The sequence below is a fragment of the Mustelus asterias genome, chromosome 20, assembly GCF_964213995.1.
Source record: "Mustelus asterias chromosome 20, sMusAst1.hap1.1, whole genome shotgun sequence".
Classification (NCBI taxonomy): domain Eukaryota; kingdom Metazoa; phylum Chordata; class Chondrichthyes; order Carcharhiniformes; family Triakidae; genus Mustelus; species Mustelus asterias.
Window position 1 is genome coordinate 56656714 of NC_135820.1, and position 14506 is coordinate 56671219.

A 14506-nucleotide genomic window follows, 5' to 3' on the forward strand; every position below is an offset into this window, starting at 1 on the left:
TAGGCCCAACCAGGTAAGGACGACAGATTTCCTTCCCTAAAGGGCATTAGTGAACCAGATGGGTTTTTCCGACAATTGACAATGGTTTCATAGCTATCTGTAGATTCTTAATTCCAGATATTTTTTATTGAATCCACCATCTGCTGTGGTGGCATTTGAACCCGGGTTTCCAGAACATTAGCTGAGTTTCTGGATTAATAGTCAAGCAATAATACCACTTGGCCATTGCCGCTTCTATGTAACTCCACAGACCCTCAGCAGTGTGGTCGACTCTTTTAACTGAAGCCAGTCAGTGATAAACAACAAAGTCTGGCCTTGCCAGTGAGGCCCACATACTGTGAATGAATAAGAAGCATTGATCACAGCAATAACCCAAAAATGGCACATGAATGAATGTATTTTTGGTTCAGTGGCTTATGTTGGCCAATAGACCAGGATAACCTCTATCTCTCTTACTTTGAAGAATCAAGGGATCTATTTACCGGAATTTTACTGCCTCGCCCGCCCAAGACTTGTAAGATCGCCCGAGGCCAATGGAGAATGCTGTTCTGTGAGCCTCCCCCGCCCCGATTCCGGGGTGGCATGCCGGTAATATTCCGTCCATTATGTCCAGTTGAACAGGCAAATGAGTCTTGATTGGCACCCTTGATAATCCAGCACTCTCTCAGTACTCCATACAAACAATCTGATATTAAGTTCTTCTTTGGGGCTTTTTGAAAATTTGTTCAAACGTTCTGTGTAATGTTGTGGTTTATGAAAAATTCTAAAGTGCACATAAAGTTTTTAGATAGAAACATTGACAGTACCACATCAAGCAATGTTAAGCACTGTAAAGGAAAAATGCTTACTACTTGCAATTATGTGGTATGTACATTAATTTTCAACTGAATCCTTATTAAGTACGACATTTTCAAAATGAAAATTAATTACTAGGGAAATAATATGAGCAGAATAATTGCTCAGTGGAGTCCATGTAATCACAAAATGACATTGGATCCAAAAGCTTTATTGAATTTTTAAAATCCTAACTAATAGATTTACAAAATCAATAATCCTGTATTTTACACTTGCTGTTTCAACAGCGATAACAGGGGTGTAAATTATCTGGTGGCCTTTACTTCCCCATGTGTGAATAATCACATGGCATTTACAAATGGCATTACCTCTGAAATATTGCAATCATGATTGAAGACTCTTTATAAACTTACGTTTGGTATGTTTATTACTTAAAATGCTCAAATGTCCCCAATGTAATTGTTTTTTTGAAAACCAACACCGGCTTTCGTGAATGGAATTACTGGTGATTAATCTTTTACACCCGGGAAATAAGTGTACATTCATGACTGAATTAGGTTGCAGCAACTTTTCATAATTTGATGTTAATCAGTCACAATTAGATTCATTTATTGGCTTAAAATTAAAGAAAATGGATCTCAAAATGAGAACCAAGTAATTGAAAGAAAATCCGGGAAACATTTCTGTACACAAAGTTTATTTATTAGTCATAGGTAGGCTTACATTAACACAGCAACAAAGTTACTGTGAAAATCCCCAAGTTATCAGATGCCTGTTCAGGTTCGCTGAGGAAGAACTTTAGCATGGCCAATGCACCTAACCAGAGTGCCTTTCAGACTGTGGGAGGAAACCGGAGCACCTGGAGGAAACCGCGCAGACAGGGAGAGAATGCGCAAACTCCACACAGACAGTCACCCAAGCTGGGAATCGGACCCAGGTCCCTGGCGCTGTGAGGCAGCAGTGCTAACCACTGTACCAGAAGGAAGAATGCATATTCTTAGATATATAGCTCTTTCTTTTCAGGTACCATACCTTGAAAGGGCATTGGCAACCATTGACTTATGTGTTAGTCCATGGTTATGCTTGGCTTGGAATTGCAGTGGTTCATTAAACCTTCAGCAAGTGGTCTAGCTGGTCTCCCTGACACTAAGGGGCAATTTACCATGTCCAATCCACCTAATCCGCACATCTTTGGATAGTAGGAGGAAACCGGAGACCCCGGAGGAAACCCACGCAAACACAGGGAAATCCACACAGACAGTGACCCAAGCCGGGAATCAAACCCGGGTCCCTGGCGCTGTGAGGCAGCAGTGCTAATCACTGTGCCACCGTGCTGCCCAAATACGATCTTGCAAATAAGATCCAAGCTGGCAAGATGAGAACCCCATCCAGGGGTTGATCTAAAGCTTCATCTTAGGCAAAGGGCCAAGATGGCTTTGAAAAATTGCATAAGGTAGAGCCTTGGTTTAACCTCATTGGCTTTACTCTAGCACAGCCATTTCCACCATGGGTTCAGCAAGCTCCTCAGGAGAAGGATACAGGAAGAGGAGGAGAAGGGAGGAGACAGCTGGCACATGCACATTCTAGTGAGGCTGTCCGTGAACACATCTTTAGACTCCATTTCTCCTGAAAGAAACCCCAGATGGTCTTCCAGGGTGGCCAGGCCTGAGGACAGCTTTGGAGTGGACACATTGTCCTTGACAACAGCATCCTGAACTGGCTGACAGGCAACAGAAGGGGCATGGCCAGATTCACATTGGTGGGTGCACAATTGCTGTCAATTTGAAAGAGAACAGCTCTCCCAGTATGAAATTATTGCACAACAAGGCACAATGGTGCCACAGATGTTCAACATTGTGGCGATCAGAGATCTGGTGATCATAGTGTTCATCCAGCAGTAAGGAAACTTTGTTGCAAGCAATAAAAGAACTAACTTCACAAAGTAAATCAAAGAAAAAGGTTTAATAAAGAAACTTCATTGTACCACCACTTGCTCCCCACAATCTCGATCCACTTTCTGTTTATACCAGCTCAGCTGGTCAGCTGACCCACACAGCATGTTATCATTGGTTACATTATGACAGATTCCCACATTATCATTGGTTACATGATAACGCACAGGTCTCCCGACATGTCATAACTTCACATTAGTGACAATCCATGGAATCAGTCAGGCCTCATATGACAGATAAACCTCAGAAACCATTCCTGTCATTTCAATTCATGATTTAACATCAAAATATTCTCTCGACTGTACACCACTGTGCCACCACCTCTGCTGGGCCCGCCCTGCTAGTAGGACAGAACGTACCCAGGAATAGTGATGGTAGTGTCTGGGACATTATTTGTGAAGTATGATTCTAAGAGTATGTCAGGCTGTTGCTTGACTAGTCTGTGAGACAGCTGACACATGCACGTTCCAGTGAGGCTGTCTGTGAGCACATCATTAAACTCCAATTCTGCAAATGCAATTAGTGAACAGTTAGTTGTACACTGAAAGTTTCACAGTAGTAGGTTTTGCTATAGTCTTCCATGTCTGTGGATACATGTCTTTTAGCATCTGCAGGGCTAGTATGTTGACACTTGCGGCTTGCCCGTGTCAATCTTGGTCAATAACGGATAGTTACCAACTGTCTTAGGGCAGATAATTTGGATCTTGATAAACACTTTTAACATTGTGACAGTTTTAATGTTTTCCACGGGATTGATGGTGTGAAGCGTGTTCACTGTTTTTCACCTCATTCTGTACATCATCGTCATTTACTGGTTTGTCAGTTACCTCATGTATATGTTTCTAACAGGATATCAGATCAATCACTTCATGTTTATGGCTGCAGTGTCACCACTGTTCACGCCAAGGGGATTTTCCCATCCCGTGAATGGAGATATGGCTGGGTCCAAATTCTCTGAACCCACTGACGCGGGAGTGTGGCGTGAACAGCCGGTAAGATCGCACCCTATGGTTGGAATTTTACCGCCTTGCCTGCACCGGAATCGGAGTGGGCGAGGCTCACAGAATGGAATTCTCCGTTGGCCTCGGGCAGGATTTTCTGAGTCTCGCCCAAGCAGGTCGTAAAACCCGGCATATGTTTCTGACAGGCTATCAGGTGGTCATTCTTTGCTCTTCAAGGTACCTGTTGTGTATGCTCTACTGGATCAGCGCATGGCTCTTTGTAGTTGCACCAACCATGGTCCAGTGCGATGTCGCTGGCTTTGACACTTTCTGCCACATGCCTTGCAGAATTGTCAGAAAATTGGGCAATTCTTTGGTGCATGAGAAGACCACACTTTCCATGTGGTTTGCTTGGATCAGGTGATCAAGTGAGTGCATCAAGAATTGAGCTTGTGATAAGGACCTGTAGACTTCAGCAACCTGCGACAAATGCTTTGTGCTTATCTCCATCCTCGAGTAGCTTTCAATGTTGTATATTTTGGGTTTGTCTCGCAGAGCTTTCTGGAACATTTCTATGGGAGTTGTTGCAATCACCAACTCAACAATTTTGTCTGCTAGCTCTGTGATTGAAAAATTAGAGTAATTACCCTTTCCTCTGCATCTGCTGACAAAGTGCTCTATAGATTCTGTAGGCTATTGTCGAACTCTAATCGATGAATACAGAAGTTTATCCTGATTCTGAACTAATGTTCCAATGTAGTCCCTATTTTTTGGGGATGCTTTAACTCTTCTGCTGTTAATCCTGATGCATTTATCCTGTGTAAACCTTCATTCTTCAATTGCTAGCTGAATTTTATGTCTTGCTTGTCTGGTTCGGCTATAACTGAATCAAGAACTATAGCTCAGTACGTGTTTAAACAGTTTGAATTTGGATAGTACGTCAGCTGGATTCTAATTCAGACTTGAGAATTCTGACAATATTCCTTTGACCTTCCTTCTCCTATGGTACCTTGGACGAATGTTGCTGTAGCTTCTTTTGTTTGCTTTTCCAAAGTTCCTCCCATTATAATGCAACTTTCTCTGGCTTGATTTTATGAGGTTTCTATTTGTTTGTCTTTTACTTGAATCTTCCTTGCTTGCTATTGATCTGGCCCATACTCTGCATACTCACCCATTCTGACTGAGTTAACTTGGTGCTGGTCCTCTCAACCTGCTATCCCACTCAATGAACTGATAGGCTGTGTTCTGAAATTGCACCACAATGGATCTGGCTGCTACAGATCTTTACTCGAGCACTATTTCTCACTGTGTCTTCAAAGCTTCACTGTACAGTTGGCAGGCCGAGATTTCAACACTCTCCAATGCTATCACTCCACTACAGACTTATCAGAATTTCAAGAATCATCTCATGCCATTTACAACAATCTAAGACTCTTCACCATGTCGTAACGGTACTGAATCTTGTTGCCAGGCTGAACAACTTGTCATGAAGAAGAGAGCACTGTTGCACACCATGTTGTGTTTTTATAATGAAAGAAAGACACCAATCACTCATAATAGATTGGGTAAACATGCTTTTGGTTCATTTATTGAGACTAGGAACATGAGAACAGACAACAACAAAGAATCTTGAAGGCAACAGAGCTGCAGAGCTGTTTGTCAGTGCTGTGCTGAAAGCAAAACTAAAAGTGGATCATATGACAAACTTTCTTTCTAGTGATGTTATGCTGCAATCTCTTAAAGGCATATTACAACACAACAATATCTCAGCTTGTGGCTGTGAGTGTCAGTTTGAGCGTTGGTGTTTCATCTTCCTCAGACCTTTCTCCCTCAGCCTCAGACACCACTGACTGACGAATCTAAGCCTGCCTTAGCTGTTGTTGCTGTCTAATATGAGACATCTTGCCCTGCAATGCAGAGTAGTGTGTCAATGGGCAGAATTTGCTATCCTTCCCCAAGGCATGTTTGGAGATGGTGGGAACATTTAACTGGGTGGGAGGGTACAGGGTGGGGAGCTTACCACTTTTGCTCCTCAGCCCCAACTGAGTAAATTAATGCTCACTTAAGGGCCTTATCCCACCTGTGCTGATGGTCAACCAGTGGCAAGTGGAAGAGTCATGCAGGGAGACCAAAAAGCTAACTCTGTCAGACTTGCAAATGGACTGCTTGGGGGGTTGGTTGTTGGGGCGGCGGGGGTGTGGGGAGGTGGGGGGGCAGAGGGAGCGGCGAGGCGCAGGGTGGGGGGGTGGTGTCCGTCACCACCCACTCAGTGTCTGATCAAGGGAATAGATCAGGCAGTGGGAATGAAATGTCAGTAGTGCCTCACTTCCCTTGCTGCAGACAACAACACTCCTTTCTTGTGACCCCCTGTCATGTTTTTAGAATGATATAAAGGCACCAACCACCCTAAGAGATTGGGTAAATAAGAGAGTCTTTATAAATAACATTCCCTTCCCTTTCCTCGGCAATTTTCTACAGCAATATATGGTGACTGTGATTGGGAAATCCAACCTGCTGCTAATTTTAGAGACATGAAGGCCATTTTAAAGAGTGACTGAAGGCAACTGGCTTTTACAATAATTAGCCCTTCTTTTGCATGTTCACTTTCACCCTTGCCTTCACATTGTACCTTTATGTTTGTAATAAACAGCTGGTCTTCTTAAATTCCTCTTCACTGTGTCCACCATCTTCCATTCAGCAACAAATAGAAAGAGTTCATAGATTTTTTTTGTCTCTAAGATTGCGACTAATCAATTAGCTGCTTCTTCTGCCCCCATTATCTATTCAGTCACAGCCATAGGTTTGGTTGAAATAGTTTATCTTCCTGCTTCCCCACAAATATCTCTTGTGTCCCCCAATGATCTAACATTCTTCCCCTTCTAGTTCTCATCTATATGTTGTCTATCAGCCATATCACAGTCTCCATCTGTACACAGATTCCAGCCAAATCTATCTTGTCATTGCCTCTCTTGACTTCTCAACTTTCCCTAACTGTCAGACTGTTTATCTGACACTCAATACTGGACAAGCAGTAAATTTGTCCAACTAAATATTGGGAAGACAAACATTGATATCCCCACCACAAATATAAACGCACAGATTAGGAGCAGGAGAAGGTCACTCGGCACTTCGAGCCTGCTCTGCCATTCAATAGCATCATGGCTGACCTGATTGTAACCTCAATCCCGCATTCCTTTTATCCCCTTGTTAATCAAGAGTCTGTCTTCTTCTGCCTTAAAAATCATCAAGGTCTCTTTTACCACATTTTGAGAAAAAGAGTTCCAAAAACTCAGAACTCCCTGAGAAAAAAAGTTCTCCTCATCTCAATCTTAAATGAGTGGCCCCTTATTTGTAAACAGTGACCCCCTATGGAGTCTCTGACAAGGGGAAAGGTCCTATCCACATCCAGCCTGTCAAGACCCTTTAGGACCCCTCAGGGTGGCATGGCGACACAGTGGTTAGCACTGCTGCCTCACAGCACCAGGGATCCAGGTTCAATTCCGGCCTCGGTTCACTGTCTGTGTGGAGTTTGCACATTCTCCCCGTGTCTGCATGGGTTTCCTCCGGGTGCTCCAGTTTCCTCCCACACTCCAAAGGTGTGCGGGTTAGGTTGATTGGCCATGCTAAATTGATCCCAGTGTCAAGGGGATTAGCAAGGTAAATGTGTAGGGCTGTGGGAGTGAGGCCTGGGTGGGATTGTGGTCGGTGCAGACTCGATGGGCCAAATGGCCCATCTGTGGAACTCTTTGCCGCAGAAGGCTGTGGAGGCCAGGTCATAGAGTGTCTTTAAGACTAGATAGATAGGTTCTTGATTAATAAGGAGATCAGGGGTTATGAGGAAAAGGCTGGAGAATGGGGATGAGAAAAATATCAGTCATGATTGAATGGCGGAGCAGACTCGATGGGCCGAGTGACCTAAATCTGCCCCTACGTCTTATGGTCTTAAATGTAACTTATAATTACAATTTGAGGTTGTGTAAAGTGTATATATTGACTGCTATATGCATGTTTTACACACACACAAACACTTCTGGACAAAGAGCCCTTAGAATAAGTAGCAAGTCTTCTAATCTTTGAAAGAAATATTGTGAACCATTTAGATGATGGAGTAGAGGCATGAAGTGCCAGCATTGGACTGGAGTTGGCACAGTAAGAAGCCTCACAACATCAGCTTCCACCCTAAACACGCTAAAGAAGCCATCCCCTGCAGACAAGTCCTCCATATACACAGGATCTGCTCAGATGAGGAGGAACGCAACAGGCACCGACAGGCACTGAAAGCTGACACCATAGTTAAGAAAGCCCACCAACGCCTCTACTTTCCCAGAAGACTAAGGAAACTTGGCATGTCAGCTGTGACTCTCACCAACTTTTACAGATAGAAAGCATTCTTTCTGGCTGTATCACAGCTTGATATGGCTCCTGCTCTGCCCAAGACCACAAGAAACTACAAAAGGTCGTGAATGTAGCCCAATCCATCACGCAAACCAGCCTCCCATCCATTGTCTATACTTCCCGCTGCCTCGGCAAATCGGCCAGCATAATATAAGGACCTCACACACCCTGGACATTCTCTCTTCCACCTTCTTCCATCGGGAAAAAGATACAAAAGTCTGAGGTCACGTACCAACCGACTCAAGAACAGCTTCTTCCCTGCTGCTGTCAGATTTTTGAATGGACTTACCTTGCATTAAGTTGATCTTCCTCTACACGTTAGCTATGACTGTAACACTACATTCTGCACTCTCTCATTTCCTTCTCTATGAACAGTATGCTCTGTTTGTAAGTGCGCAAGTAACAATAATTTTCACTGTATGCTAATACGTGTGACAATAATAAATCAAATCAGATCAAAAAGCCATCCTTGTAAGAGGGGGATTTTAAAAAAAGTTTATTTAGTAGTGTCACAAGTAAGCCTACATTAACATTGCAATGAAGTTACTGTGAAAATCCCCTCGTCGCTACACTCCGGCACCTGTTCGGGTACACTGAGGGAGAATTTAGCATGGCCAATGCACCTAACCAACACATCTTTGGGACCATGGGAGGAAACCAGAGCACCTGGGGGAAACCCTTGCAGACATGGGGAGAATGTGCAGACTCCACACAGACAGTGACCCAAGCCAGAAATCAAACCCGGGTCCCTGGTGCTTTCAGGCAGCAACGCTAACACTGTGCCACTGTGCCGCCGCTCGACTCATCGATCAACACTTCCGACGCGCCACAGCGAAAAACCGCACTGACCTCCTCAGAAGACAAACAAGGTACACGACCGACCGGGTACCCTTCGTCGTCCAGTACTTCCCCAGAGCAGAGAAACTATGACATCTTCTCCGGAGCCTTCACATGTCATCGATGAAGATGAACATCTCGCCAAGGCCATCCCCACACCCCCACTACTTGCCTTCAAACAACCGCGCAACCTCAAACAGACCATTGTTTGCAGAAAACTACCCAGCCTTCAAGAGAACAGTGACCACAACACCACAAAACCCTGCCACAGCAACCTCTGCAAGATCTGCCGGATCATCAACACGGATACCAACATCACACGTGAGAACACCACCCACCAGGAATAAGGTACATACTCATGCGACTCGGCCACCTCATACGCTGCAGGAAAGGATGTCCTGAGATGTGGTACATCGGCGAGACTATGCAGATGTTACGATAACAGATGAAAGGACACCGCGCAACAATCACCAGGCAGGAGTGTTCCCTTCCAGTCGCGGAACATTTCAGCAGTCAAGGGCATTTGGCCTCCGATCTTCAGGTAAATGTTCTCCAAGGCAGCCTTCAAGACAGATGACAACGCAGAATCGCCGAGCAGAAACTGATAGCCAAGTTCTACCCATATGAGGATGGCCTCAACCAGGATCTTGGGTTCATGTCACACTGTCTGTAACCCCCACCATTTGGCCTGGGCTTGCAAAATCCTACTAACTGTCCTGGCTTGAGACAATTTACACCTCTTTAACCTGTGATTATCCCTCCTACACTTGCGTTGTCTGTACCTGTAAAGACTTGATTACTTGTAAAGACTCCCATTCCAACCATCATCCTTCAATTGTGTCTCTGTCTATATATGCCATGTTTGTGAACCCACTTCTCCACTCACCTGATGAAGGAGCGGCGCTCTGAAGGCTCGTGATTCCAAATAAACCTGTTGGACTTTAACCTGGTGTTTGTAAGACTTTTTACGGAGTAGAGACAGTGCAGTGATAGGTTGTTCGGCTGACAGATTGTTCACAGTGGATTGGAATAATGTTGGCGAACAGTTGATGCACATTTGCCCAGCACTTGGACTGTTTTAATCGAATATTTTGAAGACATTCATCAATTCACAAGTCATGTATGTTTTGATTCGAAATCCAAACCCCATCCTGTTACTTTCTTTCCTGATAGCAATGATTTAGTATCTTCTCTTTACTATTTGACAATAGCTTGTATTACAAGCAGTGTTTGAATGTGCATTAAAGTTTGACACTTCCAGAAGCCTGTTTATTTTTAAATATTACCTTCCATTATAGAAACATAGAAACATAGGAGATAGGAGCAGGAGGAGACCATTTGGCCCTTCGAGCCTGCTCCACCATTCATTACGATCATGGCTGATCATCCAACTCAATAGCCTAATCCTGCTTTTTCCCCATAACCTTTGACCCCATTCACCCCAAGTGCTATATCCAGCCGCCTCTTGAATACATTCAATGTTTTGGCATTAACTACTTCCTGTGGTAATGAATTCCACAGGCTCACCACTCTGTGGGTGAAGAAATGTCTCCTCACCTCCATCCTAAATGGTCTACCCTAAATCCTCAGACTATGACCCCTGGTTCTGGACTCCCCCACCATCAAGAATACCCTCACTGCATCTACCCTGTCTAGTCCTGTTAGAATTGTATAAGTCTCTTGAGATCCCCCCCTCATTCGTCAGAACTCCAGCGAAAACAATCCTAACCTAGTCAATCTCTCCTCATACATCAGTCCCGCCATCCCTGGAATCAGCCTGGGGCGGAAGTTGAATCCAGTGCCTCCTCGTATTGGTAAATTCTGAAGTGACTGTTGAATCCTAATTAGAAAAGAAGTTCTGATCCAAATGCGGTTTAGAATGGCTTTTTGGGTTTAGTCACTATTATTGAAGAGAAATCATTCTAAAGACACTTGAAAGTTGAGCGTAAACAGCGAGTAACAGGTAATTAGTTTCCTCACATTCCCTGGGTCCTGCTGTTCCGCTAAGATCAATTTTGAGACTGTTGGTCTAATATTAAATATATTTTTAGTCACCAGCAGAGTTGCATTTGTGCATGGTGTCACTTATATTCAGACGATTCACCAAATCTTCCATCCATAGCCGGAATATGATTTGCAATATTCAATCAAAGTCTTTGATGCAAAAGATTTACCACATTATTTGGTTTTTCCAGCATTTTTAGAATGACAATTAGGTGCCTTTAAGGAATGGAATTTATTGGTTCTGATATTCTGTCATCAAATTAAAATTATGCAACAAAAACAGAAAATGCTGGAAAATCTCAGCAGGTCTGACAGCATCAGTGTAGAGAGAATAGAGCCAACCTTTCAAGTTTGGATGACCCTCAGAGTTGGCTCATTGAGGTCTGACAAAGGGTCATCCAGACTGGAAACTTTGGCTCTATTCTCTCTCCGCAGATGCTGTCAGACCTGCTGAGATTTTCCAGCATTTTCTGTTTTTGTTTCAGATTCCTGCATCGGCAGTAATTTGCTTTTATTGCAGAATGCACTGCCGACTTTAAACCAATTGGACAAAACAATCCATCGTTGGGAGAGACCTACCGGCACGCCCACCCTGGAATCAGGGTGGGTGAGGCTCGCAGAACGCCATTCTCTGTTGACCTCGGGCGGGATCTTGTGGGCTTCGGGCGGGCGTGCCGGTAAAATTCCGGCATGGGAATAGGGAACATGGAAAAGCGGGCCAAATGATTGAAGTGGTTTCAAATATTTGAAAGACAAACTGCGATGACAAGACCAATCGCCATGTGGGCTCAGTGTGGTTTGAAAGTAATTTGGTGGCAGTTTTGTTTTAACACACAGGGGAATGTTATACGACATTGCACTTTGAAGAGCGTTTCTCTCTCCTCCACAAGTGTGAAACTCATTGCGATGTAGACGGTGTTTATGTTGTAAGAGCATTTTAATTAGGTGCTTATTTTTGGTTCTATTTCTGCTAGCCCATCAGATTGAAAAAATTGGAACTGATGGCGCATTTGTTGACAATTGTTGACAAAGAGGTTTGTGAGAGAGAGAGAAAGGAAGAGAGAGAATAAGGGGGGTCACAGCTGAAAACCCAGCGGATTGGACGCCAGTTGCAGTGAAGAGGCAGTTCCTCCTGCAAGCTGACTTGGTGAGTCAGAGTGAAAGATCCCACACTGGCTGCTGCAGGAACTCAGCTCCCCCCGGACACTGTTTAAACAGCTGTGTGCTGAACAGTCACAATATGCTGCCTGTTTAAAACCTTAACAGGTTACCCGGCTCGGAATCAGCTCCTTTACCATCCGGCACTGGCCTCCGGTGAATCTGCCTTTCTCGACGGATGTGAAGGAGGCTTGTAAAGTTACTTACCTCGGAGTTAATAAATAAGGCAATTCTGGCTGAGACTGATTGCATGTCTTTGGGGGGGGGGGGGGGGAGATTCTGTACGGAATGCAGCAATCCTTAACATCCTTTATAAAGCGATGGTGTAACTTGTAAATGTGCTTTTTTCCCCCTGTTTGTGTAGGTGATGCCATTTGAAGTATAACTTGAAGCGGTGGAATGGATGCCCGGGTGAAAGGTATTCCTTTAGCCATGGGGGCATCCTGCGTTGCCAATAGCAACTTTAAAGGATCAATTTCCTAGTCGTTGACACGGGAAACAGACTGGATGTTCTGCTGGAGGCGAAGATGGGACTTGGGCTGAATAAAAGGGACTGAGTCACAACAGGTAGCATCTGCTGAGTAATTGCGAGCAGTGATTTAAACAAAAAGAGAACAACCCCAATGTGACAATTGGACTGTGTTTTTGTGATGGTGCTTATAGCCGAATAGTCTCAGTTTGAAGGACCCTTGGAGGGAGGGATATATTCAGCATGGAAAACAATACAGCCACAGGGATTCTGAATTGCTCCGGCTTGGAGGATGTGTGTGAGTTTTCCAAGGGTGCAGAGTCTAACTTCACCCACCCGGAACACTATCCGGATTTGTACTTTGTGCTGCCGGTGATCTATGCGGTGATCTGTGCTGCCGGCCTCACGGGAAACACGGCCGTGATTTATGTCATTCTGAAAGCCCCCAACATGAAGACAGTGACTAACATGTTCATCTTAAATCTAGCCATTGCGGACGATCTATTCACTCTGGTGCTGCCCATCAATATAGCGGATCACCTCCTGTACTACTGGCCCTTTGGAGAGTTCATGTGCAAGCTGATCCTCTCCATCGACCACTACAACATCTTTTCCAGCATCTATTTCCTGACGGTGATGAGTATAGACCGCTACCTGGTAGTGCTGGCCACCGTGCGCTCACAGAAGCTGCCTCAGCGCACCTACCGGGCGGCCAAAATCGTCAGCCTCTGCGTCTGGCTGCTGGTCACCCTCATCGTGCTGCCCTTCACCGTGTTCGCCGAGGTCTACACCGACCCCATGGACAGGAAGAGCTGCGCCCTGGTGTTCCCCAAGCCCGAGAGAGCGTGGCTGAAGGTCAGCCGGATCTACACCCTCATCCTGGGCTTTGCCATCCCCGTCACCACCATCTGTGTGCTCTATACCCTGATGCTGTACAGGCTGCGGAGCATGCACCTCAACTCGAACGCCAAAGCCCTGGACAAAGCCAAGAAGAAGGTCACCTTGATGGTCTTCATTGTGCTGGCCGTGTGTCTCTTCTGCTGGAGCCCCTTCCACCTCACCACCATCGTCTCCTTGACCACAGACGTGCAGGAGACGCCGCTGGTGATCGGCATCGCCTACTTTATCACCAGTCTAAGCTATGCCAACTCCTGCCTCAATCCCTTCCTCTACGCCTTCCTGGATGACAGCTTCCAGAAAAGTTTCAAGAAGCTGCTGGAATGCAGAGCAGGGTAGAGACGCTTTAACCGGGATAATCAATTCCTAAAGCAATGTTTTATGATGTTTGAATAGAAATGTAATTGTTAAACTTTCAAGTTCTCTGTCGCCACCTGTTGTTGCAGGCGCTGGTTATTCCCAACCCCGGGGGGAAATACCGAGCCTTCCTGGGATACCCAGAACATGATGGTGAACTGATTCCTGGGGTGGACGCACAAGGGCGGGGGTAAAACTTTGAGTAAAAGCAAATTTTTGCGGAAGCTGGAATCTCAAACCAAAAGAGAAAATGCTGGAAAATCTCAGCAGGTCTGGCAGCATCTGTAAGGAGAGAAAAGAGCTGATGTTTCGAGTCAAAGCTTTGTCAAAGGGCCATCTGGACTCGAAATGTCAGCTCTTTTCTCTCCTTACAGATGCTGCCAGACCTGTTGAGATTTTCCAGCATTTCCTCTTAAAGTAAAACCTTGAAGGTCTTGCAGCTAGATCTCACTTTTAGATTTTAGGTATCATTGCATCCTGATTTTTGCCGCATTAGCGTCGAGATAGGGGGCAGATTTTGCTGATTTTTAATCTTCGCTGTGTAGGACCAGTGTATGGGTAATTAATATTGTCAGTAGCATGAAGCCTCAAGTGGGAGATTCAGATTGGCATTATGTAGTTGCTGCAGCTTTATGCCATAACATGGATAACATGTTATCAATGTAAACGGGTCAATAAAGGCGGCTATAGACACACACACC

At 44.9% G+C, this 14506-nt stretch overlaps 1 protein-coding gene across 1 annotated transcript; it reads left to right on the top strand.

Moving 5' to 3' along the window:
• The first annotated feature begins 12794 nt into the window (after positions 1–12794).
• On the top strand, positions 12795–13787 carry npbwr2b (neuropeptides B/W receptor 2b). Its single transcript, XM_078236071.1, has one exon. It carries the CDS (start codon positions 12795–12797, stop codon positions 13785–13787), a length of 993 nt encoding a protein of 330 aa, XP_078092197.1.
• The last annotated feature ends 719 nt before the right edge of the window (positions 13788–14506 follow it).